This window comes from Heteronotia binoei, chromosome 4 (genome assembly GCF_032191835.1).
Source record: "Heteronotia binoei isolate CCM8104 ecotype False Entrance Well chromosome 4, APGP_CSIRO_Hbin_v1, whole genome shotgun sequence".
Taxonomy (NCBI): domain Eukaryota; kingdom Metazoa; phylum Chordata; class Lepidosauria; order Squamata; family Gekkonidae; genus Heteronotia; species Heteronotia binoei.
The window spans coordinates 68,431,322-68,452,891 of record NC_083226.1 but is presented as its reverse complement, the minus strand read 5'-3'; the positions used below and the strand labels follow the sequence as shown (position 1 = coordinate 68,452,891).

Below are 21,570 nucleotides of genomic sequence, written 5' to 3'. Positions count from 1 at the left end.
AATCCTGGAACAGTTTTCAGCTAGCCTGTAGTAAATCTTACTTGATAGTTCAAAACAATAAAGCCAAGTGAACATTATGGTTTGAATTGAACTATGCTTTTCTCACATGAACAATAGCTAAGGCTGCCAGTGAGATGGCCAGAATCCAACACAGTGTAGAAGGCTGATAAAATCAATTAGCGTTAATGTGCTTCATGTTGTGTTTGATCTGGCTGAAGATTTTATTACCATAACCCCCTAAAGTGGTTAATTTGAAATGAGTGAATATTATTTTAAGTAAATATTTAAGTATATCAGTGAAATGAAACCTCAACTATAAATAGGAAGGAAAGTCTGATTTAAATGAAACACGATTTAAATGAAAACAAGATCTGGAAAAATCTCTGGAGGAAAAGAAATCTAGAGGAGGGGAACAGCCCCTGAAAATGGCCCCTCTGTATGTCCTCTCCACTTTTCTCAAGTAGCTGCACTTGGCTGACCCGGGAGGTTATGAAGAAACATGAGAGAATATGGTCTTGCAGGTATGAAGGGTCTGAATAACTGCAGGAATTATACTGCAGCATATGAATTATACCCAGAAGCACACCTGGGGGGGGGGGGGAAGCAAGGGGGGAGGGGTAGGACAGATCCAGACATAGCACAGAAATACCCAAACCCCACAATGTTACATTTTTAAAAAAAAAAAGCATTCCAGTGATCCATTTTTATATCCCCTGTGTTCTTGATGCTTGATGCTTTAACAGCCTGTTGAAGGTTGAGAAGTCAACAAAATTACTGCAATAATCAGTAACAACACAGGCTGTTACACATTGCCACTGGCACTACCAGTCCATGATCTGAATCAGCTTAAAGGTTATTTACCAGGAATAGAGGAGTTACATAAAATAACACTGATGCCATACTTGCAAAATCTTGACAAAGCAGAGTATAGGAGAGCATTTACTCTTCTCAGATTTGATATGTTACCGTCAGCTATTATTGAAGGCAGATACACAGGACAATTATACGAGGAGAGACTGTGTATTTGTGGGGACAATAAACCGGAAGATAGGGAGCATGTATTATTCCAATGTAAATTATATCAGCATATTAGGGCTACTCCCGATCTGTGCCAGAGTCCCTGGAAGAAATATTAGATTTCAGCTAGACAAATTATTGGCTGATAGGAACAAAGGAACCACCTTATGTGTGGCAAAATTTGCTTCGCGAGCTATAAGTCTCCGGAAGCAATTCTTAAGGGGAATACCCAACTGAACGCTTTGGTTCTGGAATTTAATCAGTGTTTTGGGGAGGAAATTATATTTTATACTGTCTATGTTTTATTCTCATTATAGTATTTCCTAATTATATTTTATACTGTGTATGTTTTATTCCCATTATAGTATTGCCTGGCTGTATCTTATAGCTTCGCGAGCTATAAGTCTCTGGAAGCAATTCCTAAGGGAAATACCCAACTGAACGCCTTGGTTCTGGAATTTAATCAATGTTTTTGGGGAGGAAATTATATTTTATACTGTCTATGTTTTATTCTCATTATAGTATTGCCTAATTATATTTTATACTGTATATGTTTTATTCCCATTATAGTATTGCCTGACTGTATCTTATTAAGTTATTTGTATTTAATTGATTGGTCTTTGACCGTATTAAACTTTCATTCAGTCAGGCACTACCAGTTAGATGGTTACAATTATATACACAAATACTGGTTGTCTGCCCTGGTTATGAACTGAAATAACTGATCACTGTAGCATTTTTGTGTGTAAATGAGGTCACTACTGACCCACAGCATAAAGTTGCCAGCTTTGGGTTGGGAAGTACAAGGAGATTTTGGGGGTGGAGCCTGGGAAGGCTGGGGCTTGGATAGGAGTATAATGCAGGGTATAATACCATATAGTCCACCCTCCAAAGCAGCCATTTGTGGCAGGGGAACTGATCTTGGTCATCTGTAGATCAATTGTAATAGCAGGAGATCTCCAGGTTGTCAGGACCTTGAGTCAAGGAATAACACAGTCCAGTAGTTCAGCAGTTTATTCCATAAGCATTATAAGGCAGAATGCCATCTTTGCTAAGACTAACGTTTTAGCCCAGGGACTCTCCTTTTAACCCCTCACCCCAACCGTTACATTTTCAAGTGCAAGCACGGCAAAGCAAAGTGGGAACCAGGTTTTGGCGGGACCCCCTCCCACCCTCCTTTGGAGTCCACCCCCAGTTTTAGAGTCCAGGTGTCTAATCTATACTTCCCCAGTGTCTGACCTTGTAGTTGGTGGAAACAGCTTGACTAATAAGTTTCCAAGATAAGCATACAGAAGGAATGAGCAAAGCAAGAATGCACCCAGACAAATTGGTTATAGCACAAAACATGGCAAGAGAAATACAGAGGAGATGACTCTTGACATTCTGCCCCTCCTACGCTCCCCTTTCCCCCGGCTTCCCTGAGTATTTCTGGTGAAAGTCTTTGAAAAGTTTCCGACACTGTGTATCGGCTGCGCGGACCCATTCTGCTTGGCTGAGGAAAAAGTGGGTCCATTTGATGAGATAGTACAGTTCTCCTTGTTTGATCTTAGAGTCAAGGGTTTCCTGCACCTCATGATGAATCTGACCACGAACCAGAGTCGGAGCTGGAAGCTGTTGCTGGGGATGCCAAGCCAAGGGACCAGAATCGCGCTTGAGATAGCTAGCATGAAAACAAGGATGAACATGTTTCAAGTTCTTTGGCAACTCAAGTTCAACAATCACGTTGTTTATAATCCATTTAATGGGGAATGGCCCCAGATATTTTATGCCCATTTTTTTGCAGTTCTGGGCATTAGAAATATGTTTTGTGGAAATGTACACGAGGTCCCATAGCTTGGAATGTTTTTTATCATACTGTTTTTTGTACGCTTCTTGCATTCTATGCAGCTCATTTTGTATGGTCCCCCAGCCCTGTGAGATTCTAGTCCACTATTCTGTAAAATCCACTGGGGCGGTGGAGGGTGATGGGAGCTCTGGGAAAGGCTTTCCCTCATAGCCATTTACCACCAAGGAGGGACTAGAATTAGTTGCACTATGAATGCTGTTATTGTAGGCCTATTCTGCAAAAGGCAGGAGGGGCACCCAATTGCCTTGTTGGAAAGAGGTGTAACACCTAAGGAATTGCTGGAGCACCACGTTCGTGCGTTCCGTCTGTCTGTCTGTCTTTCTGGGGGTGTAGACTGAACTAAGATCTTGCTCTATCCCTGCCACGGTGCACAGGTGTACCCAGAAGTTGGCAACAAATTATCTTACCATGGTTGGAAATTATCTTACTCGGGGAAAGCATGGAGCCGAAAGACATGCTGTATAAACAAGTGAGCCAGTTTCTTTACCATAGGCAGCTGTTTGCACGGGATGAAGTGGGCTTGCCTTGAAAATGTATCCACAACCACCCACAGCACCGTCTTCCCATGGAAAGGGGGAAGGTCAGTTATAAAATCCATGGAAATGCATTCCCAGGGTCGAGAGGCGGGGCTAGCAGCTGTAATTTCCCAGGGGTTAACCCCCCTCTTTTGTTGACCATGATGTAAATCGGGCAACCGATGACGTATTGCACTATGTTTCGAAGCCCCAGCCACCAAAATTGCCTTTGTATTAGGTGGATGGTTTTCACAAACCCAAAATGCACCCCCAATTTGGAATCGTGTGCTCGTTGTATTACTCCTGCTTGTAGTGGTCCCGAGACAAACAGTTTATTGTCTTTGTAAAATAGCCCCTCAGGGGAGGGGTTGAGCTGTAATCCACTGTCAGGTGCTTCAGCTGCCAATGCTTTCTTAAGAGACGTCAGGAAGGAATCAGGTTGCTCCACCCCCTTAACGTTCTTGCGCGTGGGTGGTAAACAGTGCGCTGAGTTGGGCAGGAGTAAACAGTGAGTCTATCACTGCCTCTCATTTGCTTTCATGTTGTGGGAGGCAGGACAAGGCGTCGGCTAGAAAGTTCAGTCTCCCCGGGATGTGTCCCAATGTAAATTTGAATTTGTGGAAAAACCCCACCCACCTCACTTGCTTAGTTGTAAGTTTTCATGTGGCGATTATTGACTCAAGGTTTTTATGATCAGTCCATAGTTCAAATGGTTCTCTGGCGTCCTCAAGATAATGCTGCCATTTTTAAGGCCAATTTAATGGCAGAGGCTTCTTTGTCCCACACTGACCAATTCCACTCTGTGGGGGTGAATTTTTGCAACAAGTAATTGCATGGGTAGAGTTTCTCATCTGCCCCCTCTTGGACCAACATGGCGGCTCAGGCCACATCACTTCTGTCACATTGCACAACAAACTTTGTTCTCATTGGGGTGGATGAAACAGGGATCTGAGACAAAAAAAAATTCAGTTCCTCAAATGCCCTCTGACAATCTGGGAACCAATTCAGGGTGGCGCTCACTTTTGAAGCATGGGTGCCTTTGGCTTTAGTCTTTAGCAAGTCGGTTAGGGCTAGGGTGACCTCTGCAAAATTATTTATAAATCCCCAATAGAAATTTGCAAAACCGAGAAAACTCTGTAGTTGTTTGTGCGTCCTGGGGGCTTCCCACTCAATCCTCCCGCCGAGACCCAGTACCCCAGGAAGTCAAGTTCTGTCTTGTGAAATTCACAATTTGAGAGCTTAGCAAACAGTTTATTGTCATAGAGAGTCTGTAATACTTGGTGCACTAACTGGATGTGGGAGGGAAGGTCTTGCAAATAAATTAATAAATAAATTAAATGCCATCCAGGTAACAAACCACGCCCTTATAGAGGAATTTGTGTAGCACTTCATTGGTCAGTTTCATGAAAAACCTTGGAGCCCCTTTCAATCCAAAGGGCATCACCAGATACTTGAATTGACCTAAAGGGGTGTTGAAGGTGACTTTCCATTTGTCCCCCTCCTGGATGCAGACCCGGAAGTAAGATCTAACTTTGTAAAAACCTTCCCCTGCGAGACTTCGCTTAGCAGGTCTCTTATAAGGGGAGGGGGTATGCATTACTCATGGAGATGGCGTTCAAGCCTCTAAAATCAATACACAGTCTCAGACTGCCATCCTTTTTCTTGAGAAAGAGGACCAGGCTCACGTGTGGAGATTTGGCCGGCCGGATAAATCCCGATTGTAGATTCACATCCAAGAACTTCTTTAACTCCTCCCTCTCGGCCCTACTCATCGAATACAGCTTTGATTTAGGCAGGGATTTCCCCTCCACCAACTCTATGGCACAGTCTGTGGGTCTGTGAGGGGGAGTTCATCTGCTTCCAGAGTGTCGAACACTCCTTGCAAGTCTCGGTACTCGGGGGGGGGGATGGAGGAGATTTTGAGCACCGTCAAGCACAGTTTTTCAACCTGGGGGTGGTGGTTGGGGGCCCCAATTCACATCCCAGCAGTGTTTATCACACCCCTTGTCCTGGAAATTCCCGCTCCGTTGTACAAAGGGGTCTTGATTCGCAGCCACTCCAGACTGAGGATAGCCTGGAACTTGGCGAAGGACACTATCACAATAGTCTGGGGCTCCCAATGTTCCCCCACTCCAGAGTGCATATTTCTGTTTCCTCAGTACATGCCTCCACCCTCATTGGCTCCCTGTCCATTTTCTCAAAGAGTAAGGGGTTGGGAAGTGGTTTCTCCTTAAGCCCCAATGCCTCCACTAAACCTGGGGACAGTAGATCCTTGGAGCACCCCAAGTCCAGAAGGGCCCGGATGCATGAGAATGTCTTAGTCACTGGGTTCACTAGTGTGATGGGCACAAAATACAAAGTTCCTGAGATTCTCATCCATAGTGGTGCGGTCGTCACGTTGACCTGCTGCTGCATGCTCTTCACAGAAGGTCATTGTTGTTTCCTGACAGCTGCTCTTTATTGTCTTCTTCCCCCAAAGCCTCGGGTGTTGTGTCCCAGCAATGCAGTATGGCAGCCTTCCCCTTGATGGATGGGGTCCCGACGGGGCCTGATTTCTTCTTGGTCTCCCTCTTTGCTGGAGTCGCTGATCTGGTTTCTTTCGGTTTTCTGGGGCATTCACTATGTGATTTTCTCTGCTGCACTTGAAACACAGTCTGACCCTTGCCCGGCGCTCTCTCTCCCCAGGGGTAAGCGAAGGCTTCTGGGGCCGTCTACTCGGGGTGGGTTTCTGAGCCTTCTCTGTTGAGTCTTGAGACCCTCGTCCCCCCTGCTGCTTGTGGTGGAGGGCTATGATCTTCAACCTTGCAGGCTAGCTGAATCCAGTCCACTAACGACTGGGGTCCCCTGTTTTGAGGGCTTCCCCAAAGATGCTGGAATTGAGACTGTTCTTGAATTGCTCAATTCTGGCCCCATCATCCCAGTGGTGCACTTTTGCATTTACGAGGTGGAACTCACTGGTATATTCTCTCACCAACTTCGAGCCCTGCCATAGAACTTGCAGGGCCAATATCACATTAGTTTCTTGCAGGGGTCCTCAAAGTGGTGTTGTAGAGCTCTGAGCAGCTCTCTAGCAGAATTTAGTGTGTGTGTGGGGGGTGGCTTTGAATAGAGTCACAAACCAGTCTGCCATCGCTCTCTAAGCAGCCCCCGATGTAGATCACTTTCGACTCTTCTGTCAGAAAGTTGAGCGCCCACATGCTGAGGTGGCCCCTCACAAGCACCATGAAATATCTCAGCTTTGCAGGATCCCCATCGAATTTTGCTTCGCGGACCCTTGGCTCTCCGGGCACTTGGACCAGTTTCCCCAGCACTTCTGGGGCAGGGGGAGGTGGATCGCTGCCTGCCAGCACCCCTCCCCCCAGTGCTCCTCTGCCCGGAGCAGCTGGTCATTCTCATGCAAGAGGCACCCCAGCTACCTGAGCAGCTACGTCTTGTAGTTGACGGGCGAGGCCTCTCATCTCCTGCCCCAGAAACTCATTCATCACCAGCATCTCTCCTCACAGTTGCCAGCTTTGTGATGCTAGCACTTTGTGAATCCAGTCACCTGAGCTTTAACTCACCTCACTCCTACAGGGGCTCTGTGCAACTTCACCCTCGTCATCGAACACCCATAAGTGGAAGGTTCTGTAGAAACCTGAGGGCCTCGACCTAGAGGGGGGCCCCCTGTATGCGTCTCCGATAATACTCCCCTGGAGATCCCTGGGTCCCCACTCCTTTTTCTTGACTGTAATGGAGGTGGGAACTAGTTTTGGTCCCTCCGGTTTTGGTTCCTCCTCTACTGGTTTAATTGGTTCTTCCTTAGCTTTGTCCTTCTCATCTCCCAACATCTTTGGGGATGGATAGGCAGCTAAGGTGGTAGGTGAGTCTTAGCAATATGTCAGGACCTTGAGTCAAGGAATAACACAGTCCAGTAGTTCAGCAGTTTATTCCATAAGCATTATAAGGCAGTACACCATTTTTGCTAAGACTAACATCTTAGCCCAGGGACTCTCCTTTTCACCCCTCGCCCCAACTGTTACATTTTCAAGTGCAAGCATGGCAAAGCAAAGCGGGAACCAGGTTTTGGCGGGACCCCCTCCCTCCTTTGGAGTCCACCCCCAGTTTTAGAGTCCAGGTGTCTAATCTATACTTCCCCAGCATAGTTGGTGGAAACAGCTTGACTAATAAGTTCCCAAGATAAGCATACAGAGGGGATGACCAAAGCAAGAATGCACCCAGGCAAATTGGTTATAGCACAAAACATGGCAAGAGGAATACAGAGGAGATGACTCTTGACACAGGTACCACTTGGAGGTTAGCAACAGCTAGTAGTTATAGGGCTGCATTAATATGCCTATGCTTCCTAGTTGCATCTTCCAGTTATTGTAGGAATGAAGACTCTCGACACGTGTATTGAGGAAGTGAGGAAAGCTTGCTTGCTCTCTGCAAGTCCTCATTTTATTTATGCATCTCTAATGAAAACAGGAAGCCTTTGTTCAATAGCATGAGGTTATGTCTTCTTAGACTCCAAGATTCGATACAGCCAGCAATTTATCAAGAATATATGTGTCAGCAAAAGGAAGCGAGAATATGAGTGTAAGATGTCTGCGCCCTTTTAGCCTTTCAGACACAATGTGGGCGGCTCAGGCTGATATGCCAAATGCGTGGTCCACCCACATTTCTGTCTTCAGGCTTTGTGGGATCTGGGGGCTCAAGCGCATGAGCCCCACATTCCACTCTTTTCTCTTTTATATGACTGCTTACAAAGGGCAGCAAAATGACAATTTGATCTTGACATTCCCAGGAAGGAAGGAATTTACATTACAATGGGGTAACAAAAATGTGTACTAATAAAGATGGGGTAAAGATAAGCCACAGGTGGGAAACAAACAATGATAGATTTATGCATTCACACTGGCACATCTTAGTATTTAATTTTTGTCCATCCAGAAAAGATGCATGTGTAGGGGGAGAAGGGTTATTCAGAGGTATATTTTGGCTAGGCAGTCCAGCCTTCCATTACAGAGCTGTTCAGGTCTCCATCATTGGGCTTGGCATGCAGGCTAGCGTGAGAGGGCCCACCATGTCTTTTGAGGCTAGGCTACCCTCTCTATGGCGTGAGAGGGCCCACCAGTTCTCTTTTGAAACTAGGCTACCCTCTTTATACAATAGTACTCTGGTATCAGTTCTCCCCTTTCCTGCACTGTACAATTCTTGGAGAGTGTATGCATGATGTGCTCTCATTTAAGTTTCAAACAACCAAGGTTAAAACACAGTTGAGACAAGAGGGGGATGGGAATGTCAATTACAAAAAAGTAAGCTCTATATGTACGAGGGAAAGCTATGTGTCTTGGTATTGACAATTCTTTATCAATAAACATTACTAGTTATCATGCAAAAATACAAAAACTCATCTTAATTTTTTAAAACACATAAGGGACATATGTAAGTGACATGTTATAAACTGAATCAATTCATGTGCCTTTATGGCAAGCAACATATTGTAGCCTAGGTGATCAAGATACACACATTCAGACATAGGTGAGAGCATAGCCAGAAATGGGCAGTCCATACTGGCCATATTAACATAGGTGAAAGCAGTGCCAGAAATGGGCAGTCCATACTAGCACATTATTACAATATAAAAACCATTTCCTGGTTCCTCTCCTCCCTTAGTCTGAGTTCATGGAGAGTTTGCGTGCTTTATGCATAACAGTCTTTTCACATGGAAATCTGTTTCTATTGCAGCCAAAAGGAATACTTTTTATTTGGAAGTACAACTTGGAAGTGGCAGTGAGGCTGCTTATTGTGATCAGCTGGAACAACCAGCCTTTTGCTAGGCAGAAAAATTTCCCTGGAAATAAGTTGTCTCCATAACTCAGTTTGGATGGGGTTCTGGGGGAGGCCTTCCTTCCAACATCAGTGAGGCATGACCAGGCAAAGTTCAGGACCTCTGGGTAGATATGGAAGAGCCTGGAAAACATACTTGGAGAAACAAACAAACAAAACAAGAATAATAGATGCTTTTTTCCTTTTAAAGCTTTTCTTGGCTGTCCACAAATTGCCATAACTTGAGCTCAAACCTGTTGAAATAGGGTTGCACATATTAGATAAATTACCACACTTGTTTTGGATTGGAGACTTTCTCCTCCTAACATGGAGTTTCAGTTTGACAAGGTCTCTACCCTTCCAATGTTAAAGGGCAAATTTTATACACCATACATTATGCAGAATACAAATCCACAATATAAACCTATGCATCACTTCTCATGATTCAGGCTAGTGTACATCCATATAGAAAGCATGCACCTAGAGATTCATGAGAGGCTTTTTACTTTGTTTCAACAGATCTTAATTTTTAAAAAGAAAACATGAAATTGTGCACAAGATTGGAGCTCCAAAAAGAGATTACCAGAGTTGGAATTACCCCTGGATTCTGAAAATGGTCACAAAAAGGGGGGGGGGGGCTTTTGCTATAGCTTTGGAACATATGAAATTGTCAAAAATAAGAAAAAAAATTCAAAAACAAACAAAATAAAACTGAGGCCTCAATAGAATAATGCTATCTTTAACATACATGTATATGAGGGATCAGACTCAAAATAATTAGAGAACTGGATCAGAGAATTAAAACCATTGGAAATCAGTGAGGTGATCAAGTTCCACTGAACCCCATTTTTCTCTGTAACAGCTCATCTCAATCTGTTATGTGGCCCATAGGTGTGAGAGTGGGTTTCAACAAACTTTAAGAACAAAATCGTAAAAGCAAATAATAATTAATCCTTAAACAACCAATTCTTAACAGACATACCAGCAATTCTTAAAACTATCATAATGAACATGCATTTAAACTTGACTTGCAGGTCCAGATTTCCTGCACAGGATATTGAAAGAAAAGATGAGCCAACTTAATAAAACAATGAGAAAATCCTAGAAATCAAATTATGGTTAATACCTGGTCAAAAACACAAAACAATTCTTAAATCTATTTATAATAAGCATGCAATATATATATATATAAACTTAGGAGAAAACCTAGTAAGGAGCTTGAACAGCCAAGGAGATGTGTGGGGCAGTGCAAAGATAAAATTTAGAACAGATGCATAAAGCAGGGTGCTAAAACATGCACCTTGATGAAGAAGGTTGAAATAATGGAGAGGCTGAAACTTAAAACAAGCAAATGGAAATGTGTTATCCAGTAGCCAACCTAGCCAGGACTGTAGACTGGATTGAAACACAAAATCAAGCAGAACTGGAGTCCTACCATGGTAAGAACATGAAATATAGAAAGGATTTTCTAAACAAAACACTCAGAAAAGGACAAACTCTAACAAGATACTCTAGAGGCATAAAATAAAATAGATAAGCATGTAGATCCCTCTTTCCACAGATAAGAGGTTCACCAAATAGCTAATTAGGAAGATTGATATGTACAATTCATAGATGGTTAAACTTGACTATAAATGACATTAAGAGAGCAAATGAAGATATACATTTGAGGAATGCAGAACATGATTAAAGTCTAGATTTCTAAAGAAGACCAAGAGTTTTCAGGAATTCTGCCTAGTGAATTACCAACAGATCTAGAAAAGGTATTTCTATGAGAAACATGACACTGAGAATAATTGAGTCACTGATAAGACAAGACTTAAGAGAGAAGATGCACAGTGAGAGGGTAGTTTTATCCAAGGAAGGGTACAGATGTTCTTTATTTTTTTTATTTAGAATTTATATCCCGCCCTTCCCACGAATGGCTCAGGGCGGCTCTTCTATAACACATGCTATAACTTCAAATGAAAAGAGGTCTTATAGGAACCAAAATTTGTGAGGTAGAATTTTAAAACACTGTTCTTTTTCAGAAAATAAAAATTCAGTATCTACAACAAAAAGAATTTTCAGATTTAAATGAATGAAAAATTGGGAAAATTCAAAGTAAGATAAAAAAACTTTGTTAAATGTAACACTAATAGCCTTGACAGGAGACAAAATACATAAATACAAACAATAGAGACTAGTCTTGGATTTCATTGTGAGTTGCAAAAATAGCAGCTACCAAATTCTCTGGAGAAGGCTCTTGCCCAGCCTCTTCCAACGTTTGAGGCTGAGATTGAAATTGGGAATCAGATTTGGGAGACCCTAATGCCATGCCATCTTTAGCCAGGCAAATACAACATGCCAGAACCCACAAAAGACCTGCAAGAGAAAACACAGCAGCATGTCTGCACCCCCAGGTAAGGGAAGCTGAACCATGCCAAGTTAATAAGACCAAATTCAATTTGAACCTACATTTGGATAGGAACCTTCATTTTCACTCCTTTTAGTTGTTTTTAAAGAGTGGTTTTCAATGTCTGATTAGCATGTTCCACTATAACTTGACCTGTGGAATTATAAGCAATGCTATGTTGGATTTGAATGTTCCATTGTGTACAAAAATCAACAAATTCAGAAAAACAAGTAAAGTAAAATGGGATTCAGCAAAAGAAATACAGAAATATGGACAGAAGCCTTGTCTAGCATGTACAAAACTAACAGGCACATAGTAAAATCTGTTATCACCCCCCCCCCCTTGTGTTCTTGCAGCAGGGAGGATGTATGTCTAGAACCATCGTTTGTGCTGCTATTTCCAGAGAGGATGGGTTTTCAGATGCATGCTTTTATGGGCAATTTGAAGTCACCAGGGCCATTTTTATTGCTGGTGTGTGTGCATGTGAGACCATATCTTAATTCTGGAGACTATTAGAACACACTTGAGATTAAATTAAAAGAAAAACAAAATTAATTCTATATCACATGGCTGATCAAGAATGTTTTGTTTTGTTTTTTTTTCCCATGAAAAGAAAAGCTAGGGTTAAAAATGAGGTTGCCCTTTGCTTTTCAGAGCAATTTGTAACACAAAGGGTTTCTTAGCTCCATGCAAAGAAGCACTAAGCTATTTATTGCTCAAGTGAGACCCCGCTCATTTCCTGTTTCTTCTCTAAAGGCAGAGAGAGAAAAAAAATGGCTCTAAACACGTCTTTATTTGTTTTAATTTAAAAAAAAATCTTCTATGGGGGAAGGAGCAACTTTTGTAAAAAAAAATCTGGCTGGGGTTTTTGAAGTAATGCTATCTGTCTGCCATTCCTCTATTGGCAGTAAGACTTTGTGGGCTGTTTTTCTGTCTTCATTGCACAAGCCTGTTGTTTGTACTTGGCCTGCCTTGCAGGGCTGGCGTGCAAGTTCAGAGCAGAGTTGTTAGCAATGAGGGAAAAAATGGGTAAGTCTGCCAATTGCTTTTGGTTCCTACTAAGCATTCAATGAAATCACTGAGCAGTCAGGCTAAAATAGATAAAAGGAAGTACTTATTCACCCGAAGAGTGATTAACATGTGGAATTCACTGCCACAGGAGGTGGTGGCAGCTACAAGCATAGCCAGCCCCAAGAGGGCAAATATAGAGCAGAGGTCCATCAGTTGTTATTAGCCACAGTATAGATATACATATATATGTGCATGTGTGTATGCATAGAAGAAGACATTGAATCTGTATTCTGCCCTTCCTCACAACCCCCTGTGAGGTGGGTGGGGCCAAGAGAGCACTGACAGAAACTGCTCTTAACCAGAACAACCTCTGAGAGGGCTATGACCGCCCAAGGTCACTCCAGCAGTTGTAAGTGGAAGAGTGGGGAATCAAACCTGGCTCTTTCAGATAAGAGTCCACGCACTTAATTATTACACCAAACTGACACATATATTGGTTGCTGAATGACACAGAGTGCTGGACTGGATGGGCTGTTGGTCTGATCCAATACAGTTTCTCTTATGTTAGTTTGCAAACCACACAGGTTAACAACAGAATCAGGAATATGATTATTAGCACAATGTGCTGAGTCTGATCAAAAGCATTTGTCCAGTGCTTTTGCATTTTGATAAAAATAGCGATGACTGAAAAAAAAAATTAGCAGAAGTAACATCTTTCAAAGTCTTATCAGCAAATGCATTGCCCTGAGCAATCACACCAGGAAGATTAAAATGACTTTAAATAGTGAGCAATGAGAAAAGTAACAAGAAGAAATTAAAACCTGCAAGATTAAAAATATAGCCAATCAAATCAAGGTCAATTTGGAGAGATACATGCATCAAAAAGTTGATGAATCAAATTAAGTGCAAATAAGGTGTCCTATTAAGTTGAGAGCCTGTGTGAATAGTAACAATTTCAGCTTGTTGCACTGAGCATTGCCACAAAGCAAAGCGCATCTTTTACACTTCCCCCAGCAAATTGAGTACTCATTTGACAGAAAAATGGACGGCTGAGTAACCTTAAGGCAGCTACCTGAATCCAGCTTCCACCAGGATCAAACTCAGACCGTAAGCAGAGCTCAAGACTGCAGTACTACAGCTTTAACACTCTGCACCACGGGGCTCTTTTTGAATCCAAATTAGCATTTTCCTTGGTCAATTTAATCATCAGTTTTCCTGCTGCATCAGGATTATCAAACCTGTCTTCTGATTGCTGCCTGAAGACAATTGATAAAGACTAAACAGGGCTCTTATGGCTTTTGACAAACAGTTGCAAAACTATGGGCTGGTTTCCCTATGCCCATATCTCTGATAGCCTTTACCGATAAAAGGTCAGGCAACTCTTCCCCTGTTAAATGTACAGGGCAAATAGACAATATTTCTGCCAATCCTGGGACATCTTCCAATTTAGCCTGATCAAGTTCCTTCTCCAAAACTTCACAGACCATGCGTCCCAGGGCATTAGATGGTGGGCCCACGGGTGGATCTGTTGGTAGAGGAGGAGGAAAAGGAGGAGGAGGAAGAAGAGGAGGGGCAGGGGGCACAAGTTGGACAGCAGTGCCTTTTAGGGGACAATCTTTGGAGAGTTGGCTTGGGTTAGAAACAGGCATAAATTTCTCTACTACATACCTGCATTTATACCAGACTTGCAGCAGTTCAATAGAAGCCAGGGCTCTGTGTGAAAGGTCTTCCTTATCTTCTCCCAGTCCCAAAGTTTAAGGGAACCTCCCTTCGGATACCAGGGGCATTGCTTACTGATCTCTTGTAACAGAGTCTTAAGTTGGCCAGAAGTCGCGGTCCCGCCAGACTTTTGGATCAAAAACTTTAACTCACCTAAATGTTTCTGCTCAGCCTGAGAGAACTTTCCACCCATACTTACCAAATGAAAAGGGGTCGTTTGAGAACGACGGAGTGCGCACTTCAGGGGCCTCTGCCAGGCGTTTGATAAATTGGAGCTGAGCTGCTGGGCTATGCATGTGATGCCTGAAAGCAGGAGCTCTCCCTTGTCCCGGGAGCTGAGCTGTATCTGCTTCGGTGAGCTGTCCCTGCTTCGAGGCGCCACATGTAGGAATGAAAACTCTCAACATGTGTATTGAGAAAGTGAGGAAAGCTTGCTTGCTCTCTGCAAGTCCTCGTTTTATTTATACATCTCTAATGAAAACGGGAAGCCTTTGTTCAATAGCATGAGGTTATGTCTCCATAGCCTCCAAGATTCGATACAGCCAGCAATTTATCAAGAATACATGTGTCAGCAAAAGGAAGCGAGAATATGAGTGTAAGATATCTGCGCCCTTTTAGCCTTTCAGACACAATGTGGGCGGCTCAGGCTGATATGCCAAATGCGTGATCCACCCACATTTCTGTCTTCAGGCTTTGTGGGGCCTGGGGGCTCAAGCACGTGAGCCCCACAAGTTATGATGCATCTTAAACTTTATTGCTAGTGTAGTAACTGTTTTTCCTTAGGGAGAAACATCTGCTTCTTCTTCATTGAAGTGCAAACACTATTTTACACTCAAATCATCTGCTGCATTAATTGACAGATGACTGTTGATCGTCAATTGTTGTGAACTTGCTCATGAAACATTGCTTACAGCAGAGCTGTTAGACTCCCAGCCTGAGGGCCACAACAGGCCCGTCCAAGGCTTCAATCAGGCCCACAGCAATTTTCTCCCCCTCCTGTCCTCACTCTTTAAACTCCAAGGCTGGAGGCTGCTTACAGTGTTCCCTGCTCCTGTCTTGTCTTTGCCTTGTTTTTGCCCTCTTCTGGGCTTGCAAAGTTGCAAGGAAAAGACAGAATGGATTTTCCTTGCAACTGTGTGCTGCAATGTATTTCAATGGAGTGGAGCTCAAGTAGTTTCACTTTCCAGCATTTGTATGGCCAATTGAAACTGTTGCTTCCTCGAATGGTCTCCTTGCAAATAAAGGGTTGATGCCTTGAGCCAGCTTGTCTCTGCTGAATAGACCTGAGAACTGGTGCTCAGTGAGTATTCTAACCAGCCAAAGGAGGATATTACACTAGAGAACTATTGTCAATCTGAGTAAACCCGGGGGTGGGGAGAGAAGCTTGCAATGCCCAGCCATTTCATAAGCCCAGAGCATTTTATATTTTTAGTTTCTGCAGTGATCCTTGTGCCTTTTCTTGATATTTTATTTTTAAAATTGCATTGCCAAATTCCACTATTCCCCCACATTTCCATTTTAAACAAAATATCACAAGAGCTTTAAGCATGTTAACTTTCCAATGTATGGCCAGTTGAAGCTGTTGCTTGCTGGAGTCGTCTCCTTGAAAATAAAGGATTGATGTTTTGAGCCAGCTTGTCTCTGCTGAATGGACCTGAGAACTGATGCCTAGTGAGTACTATAACCTGGGAACTCACAGCCACTATTACACTGGACAGCCATTGTCAATCTGAGTAGATGGGGGTGGAGGAAAAAATTTGCAATGCCCAGCAATTTCATGTTTTCCTAGGCTCAGAGCATTTTATATTTTTAGTTTATATTTTTGAACATATGAACATATGAAGCTGCCTTATACTGAATCAGACCCTGGGTCCATCAAAGTCAGTATTGTCTTCTCAGACTGGCAGCGGCTCTCCAGGGTCTCAAGCTGAGGTTTTTCACACCTATTTGCCTGGACCCTTTTTTTGGAGATGCCGGGGATTGAACCTGGGACCTTCTGCTTACCATGCAGATGCTCTACCACTGAGCCACCGTCCCTCCCCATTGCTAGTTTTAGTTTCTGCTGTGATCCTTGGGCTTTTTTTATGCTTTATTTTTAAAAAATGCATTTCCAAATCCTACTATTCTCCCACCTTTGCATTTTAAGCAAAATATCACAAGAGTTGTAGGCATGTTTGTATTTTAAGTTTTTAAAAAATCTTTAATTGTGTTTATCTGTTTATAAAGTTTATATCTATGCTACCTTGCATTACTTGTTATGACATGCATGGCTTGGCCCCACAAAGTCCCATTTGTCTCAAATCCGGCCCTCTAACAAATGAGTTTGACACCCCTGGTTTACATCATTCTCCTTTCCTCTGTTACATGCTCACAATAACTCTATAAGGTGGGTTAGACTGTGAGTGTATAACTGGCCCAAGGTCACCCAGCAAGCTTTCATGGCAGAAAAGGAATCTGATCCTAGGTCTCCCAGATCCTAGTTCAACCATGACACCACACTGGCCTTCTACAAACTATATATATATATATATTTTAAAAAACAAAACGCTACAAGCTGTATGTAAAAAAATGCAAGTGTGTATTACCTTCTGAGAAAGACTGCTTTATCAGCCACTAGTCTGATATCTCAGTCATGCACAAAAGGTGTTTCTAAGATAGTTCATTTGTTTTCAAAAGACCCTTTTTGCCTCCTAAAATATTTTGGGTTGTTTTACAAATATTCAGACATAGCTATAGTAGGGTTGCTAGGTCTGACTCAATAAATATCTGGGGACTTTGGGGGTGGAGCCAGGAGACTTTAGGAGTGGAGGCAGGAGAAAGATTGTGACAAGCACAATTAACTTAGAAGGAGTTCTGCTCATCACATTTAAAGTGACCACAAATCTTTTAAATACCTTCCCTGCCCTGAAAGTAATGGAGGATAGGGGCACCTTCTTCTGGGGCTCATAGAATTCGACCTCCTGGCCCAATCTTTTTGAAACTGGAGGGGGGGGGGGAGGGTTGAGGAGAGGCACCAAAAAGCTATGCTGAAAAATCAGTGCCTCTACTTAAAAAAAAATGTTTCCACAGAGCCCCAGATATCCACAGATCAATTTTCCATTATACCCTATGGGGACCAGTCTCCATAGGGTATAATGGAGTGCCCCCCCCCTTTTCTGATAACCCTGAAGTGGGGGAGGGCCTCCAAACCAGGCAATCCTCTGCCCCCAACTGGGAATTTGCAACCCTAAGTTACAGGAACCCAAATACACAAGAACATGAACATGCTGCTTACAAAGACTTGTCAGTGATTGGCGGGAGGGAGGCTGTTTCACATTCCACAACCACCAGGCTCTGCCTCACCATGAAATGCATTTAACTTCCCTGAGTTGCTGATTTTTCTGATGTGCTGTTAATACATAACAATAAAATGGAAGACAGAATTATGCTGTTAGTGTATATAGCAATCATTTTGGCTTCTGTTGATGGTTTCCTTGTTATCAGCACACATAGCTGAATTAAAAGATATATGTGCTTTCTCTGTGCTATATTGCCAGATTTAAAGAGAAGAAAACCAGTGATTAAGGGAAAAATATGTGTCCTTTAGGCCATGTTTCCTTCTGTGAAATTAATGCAAAGCTTTGCAGTTCCTACTTACTCTCCTGCTAAAGAGTCTATCCGGGCATTCAGTGCAGAATTCCTTCTTTCTACATAACTGTCTGAAGAATCTTCAAGCAAGACTCATTTGGGATATTTCCATTTTCATACTCTAAGATTAATTCTGAGGATAGCTGAATTCTCCTTGCTCAAATTTTTCAAACAGTACTTCTAACAGTAATTTTCTAGCATGGATGAACTTTCCTTGAAACTCAGGAAATTTTGCTTCTCTCCAAATATTTCTCTCCAGTGAAAAAGGCATGAGTGGGTTTGTGATGGCTTCAACCACAAAGCCCTGTTTAAGATGCTTGTTTTTCTTTTGTTTCAGATTGGTACTGGAGGATGTGGGAATGGATATCACCTTTAATGAGGCTATGCTAGACTCCAGCGACACAGAGATGAGGCCTGGTAAAACAGCTTTTAATTATTTTTTTTATTCTTTCTCTGAAGCATTTAATTATTCATTGAGAAGCATGTTTTGTGCTGCTACGATATTATTGCAGAAGGAAAAGTGTTAATTTTTCTTTATTTAGAAAACTCCCTAATTTTCTTGACAAATGATCATCACTTTCACCAGACCTTTGCTGTTATCAGGCTGTGAATATACTGAGCTCATGTGATAATTACCTACTCTGCACTTGCTTGCTAAATTTGTCTGCAGTGTTCATGGGGTTGGCTTCCATATTAAGAGACACCAGTCAAAACAAAGCAGTTTCAAATTTCTCCCTAAAATACAGTACTTAGAAGCCCTTTCTATGTTAGACCCCATTCTTAAACTAAATTACTCCACACCTAATTGATATCTTGGATACGTTTATATGGAATTTACTCTGGTTTCTAAAAGGACATGCCAGTATTCCAGAAAAAGGCAAATACTTTTGCCTCTTCATTTGAGAAGGGAGGGGGTGGCCTGCAAGGGAAGCTCCTAGTCCCCTTGGGGTGATGCATCAGTTCAGAAATGAAGGAGTATTCCTGAGTTGACTTCGCTAATGTAGCAGTCTACTCTTAATATGTGTATGTTTATAGGCCCAGTTCTTACATTCTAAACTGTCAGTGTACATAGGACTAGCCTTGGCAAAATTTCCTTCCACCATGCATGCAATGCCATATTTGACACAAATACACAACTAGATAGCACCTTGAACTATCCTTGAAACTCAGGAAATCTTCCCCCATAAAGCCTGATGGAAATTGGAGGAGATTATACAAATCAGGAAGCCATTGCAATCAGGAAGCCATTGCAATCAATCTGGGAGAAGCGGGTATGATTCCCCACTCCTCCACCTGCACCTGCTGGTATGATCTTTGGTCAGTCATAACTCTAAAGAGCAGCTCTCTGAGAGCTCTCTCAGCCCCACCTACCTCACAGGTGTCTGTTGTGGGGAGGAGAAGGGAAGGAAGATTGTAAGCCACTCTGATACTCTGAGTGAAGGGCAGGGTATAAATCCAATCTCCTCCTCCTTTTCCTCCCCCTCCTTCTAAAATTTCCATAGAAATGTTCAGCTGCTGCCATCAGTGTTATAGGGACAAAAATCTGCCCTGTTCCCTCATACTTGTATTTAAGATCCCTATTGGGTTTTTTTAGCTGAAGTTTTTCTTTGGTTTTATTGTACTGCTTGCTGGTCTTATTTTGTTTGGTTTTAGATTTCTTTTTAAATTTAAAACAGACTTTTAAAATCTTCTCACTTATTTAGAACCTCCCAATTCTCTAGATCTTAATGGCTCCCATCCCAGAAGAATAAAGCTCACGGCTCCAAATATCAGTCTCTCATTGGACCAGAGTGAAGGATCTATCCTTTCTGATGATAACTTGGACACCCCAGATGAAATTGATATCAATGTAGATGATCTGGACACACCAGATGAAGCGGACTCCTTTGAATATGCTGCACATGGTAATGAATTACTTGGGGAAGGTAAAAGAACATATGAAGTATGTTTCCCACATCATTTTGTGTTGGAAAAAGTGGTCCTCTATATGGGTAGATCAGGCCTCCCCTTCCACTATACTGGTAGACCTCACCTCTAGAGAACAAGTTACCCATCCCATTTACTACATTGGTCGACCTGGCCTTGGACTGTCACCACACTGAGCATAAGAAACCATACCAGCACTTGGGTGGGGGATTCTTGCAGCCTACTCCCCCCCCCCCTTTTAGTGGAATATGACAACCAGCATTACAGGGCAAATATAACAGAGGTGAAACAATCACTGCCAGAACCTGGCCTTACACTGAAAATTGCTTAAATGTTATTAACCTGCCCAAACTACTTATTTATTTCCCCTGTGAATCAAGGCAGCTTACAAATCATACTGAAAAGCCTAATGGGGCTGTGCAAAAAGAGAGAGAGAGAGAGTGTGTGTGTTTTTCCAGCTCCATTATAGCCTATGTGGATTGATCTGGGGCTTTGGGGAGATTTTTTTTAAGAAGAGGCACCAAATTTGCTGCATGGCTGCTGGTGCCACTCCTCAACCCCAAGTTTCAAAAAAGGTTGGACTAGGGAGTCCAATTCTATGGGCCCCTTCTCAAATGAAACCAAACATATGCTTAAGTGTTTTATTGGATTATAGGCCACATTTTCTAACTTGATGCAGCTCCAGAAGGATACAACGTAGTCTAATAGAATATGAAAGGTAGTGAATTGTTCACTCTCTCTTTTGCCCCTCGAGTCGGAATAAAGAGACGGACACAATTAGATTGGTGAAATTATGGGCCACTTTTATTAAAATAACCAGCAACGTCAAGGGCAACCAAACTGCAGCCAGGTCAGGGCCAGGGGTCTCCTCAGACCACTCCCCTGCCTTTTTCAGTGGGCGAGAGACCCGGCCCCCCAGCCAGAGCTGTGAGCCACAGCTCCCGTTAGGGAGGCCCAGCAGGGAGGCTCGCACCAGAGGGCCCAAACACCAGACGCGAGTCTCAGCGAAAGGCACCCATCCAATCGAGTCTCCAGGACAGTCTGCCTTCACATACCCCGGGCCACACCAAAGGTTGATCCTGCCAGACCCCTAACTCCCCAAAAGGGGGAGGCTAACCGGTCCTCCCCAGGCCGCATGGTGCCATAAACCCCATAAAACCTGCCCAAAAAAGTGACCAAACTCTACCAAGGCACCAACCCAAAGCCAATTCCTCAATCCACTGACATGCTATGCAGGGTAGGCAAAAAACACCCCCCAATGATGTGCCAAATAGCCGGGAAGTAAAAAATTCCTACCCGGCCCCTCCAAACGGAAGCGACCAGCAATTGCCTGCATAACAAACAGGGTGGGTGGGTGGGCCAAAAATGCTGAGAGGACTGCAACGGCGTCAGACGGGGCTTCAGCAATAGCGCTGAAGCCCCGCCCCCTAGAGACGCGCTCAAAAGCGCGCCGAAAAAGTCTGCTCTCCCTCCAGGGCCACACCAAAGGTTGATCCTGCCAGACCCCTAACTCCCCAAAAGGGGGAGGCTAACCGGTCCTCCCCAGGCCGCATGGTGCCATAAACCCCGTAAAACCTGCCACAACTAAGGCCAAGTCTCTACTTAGGGCTTAGCACCCACAGAAAGGCCCAAAGCCAACACAAGCCCTTGCCGTAAATCCCTCAGGAAAAGCATATTACCCTTTTCCGAGAGATGCACACCATCCC

At 43.2% G+C, this 21,570-nt stretch overlaps 1 protein-coding gene across 1 annotated transcript in view; it reads left to right on the top strand.

The window, feature by feature from the left end:
* Window positions 1-21,570, top strand: part of PRUNE2 (prune homolog 2 with BCH domain) — a 251,945-nt gene that overhangs the window by 190,760 nt on the left and 39,615 nt on the right. Inside the window, exons 10-11 of the mRNA XM_060236548.1 lie at window positions 18,276-18,355; window positions 19,642-19,842. Of these exons, the coding sequence (XP_060092531.1) occupies window positions 18,276-18,355; window positions 19,642-19,842 (281 nt within the window). The remainder of the gene's footprint in view (window positions 1-18,275; window positions 18,356-19,641; window positions 19,843-21,570) is intronic.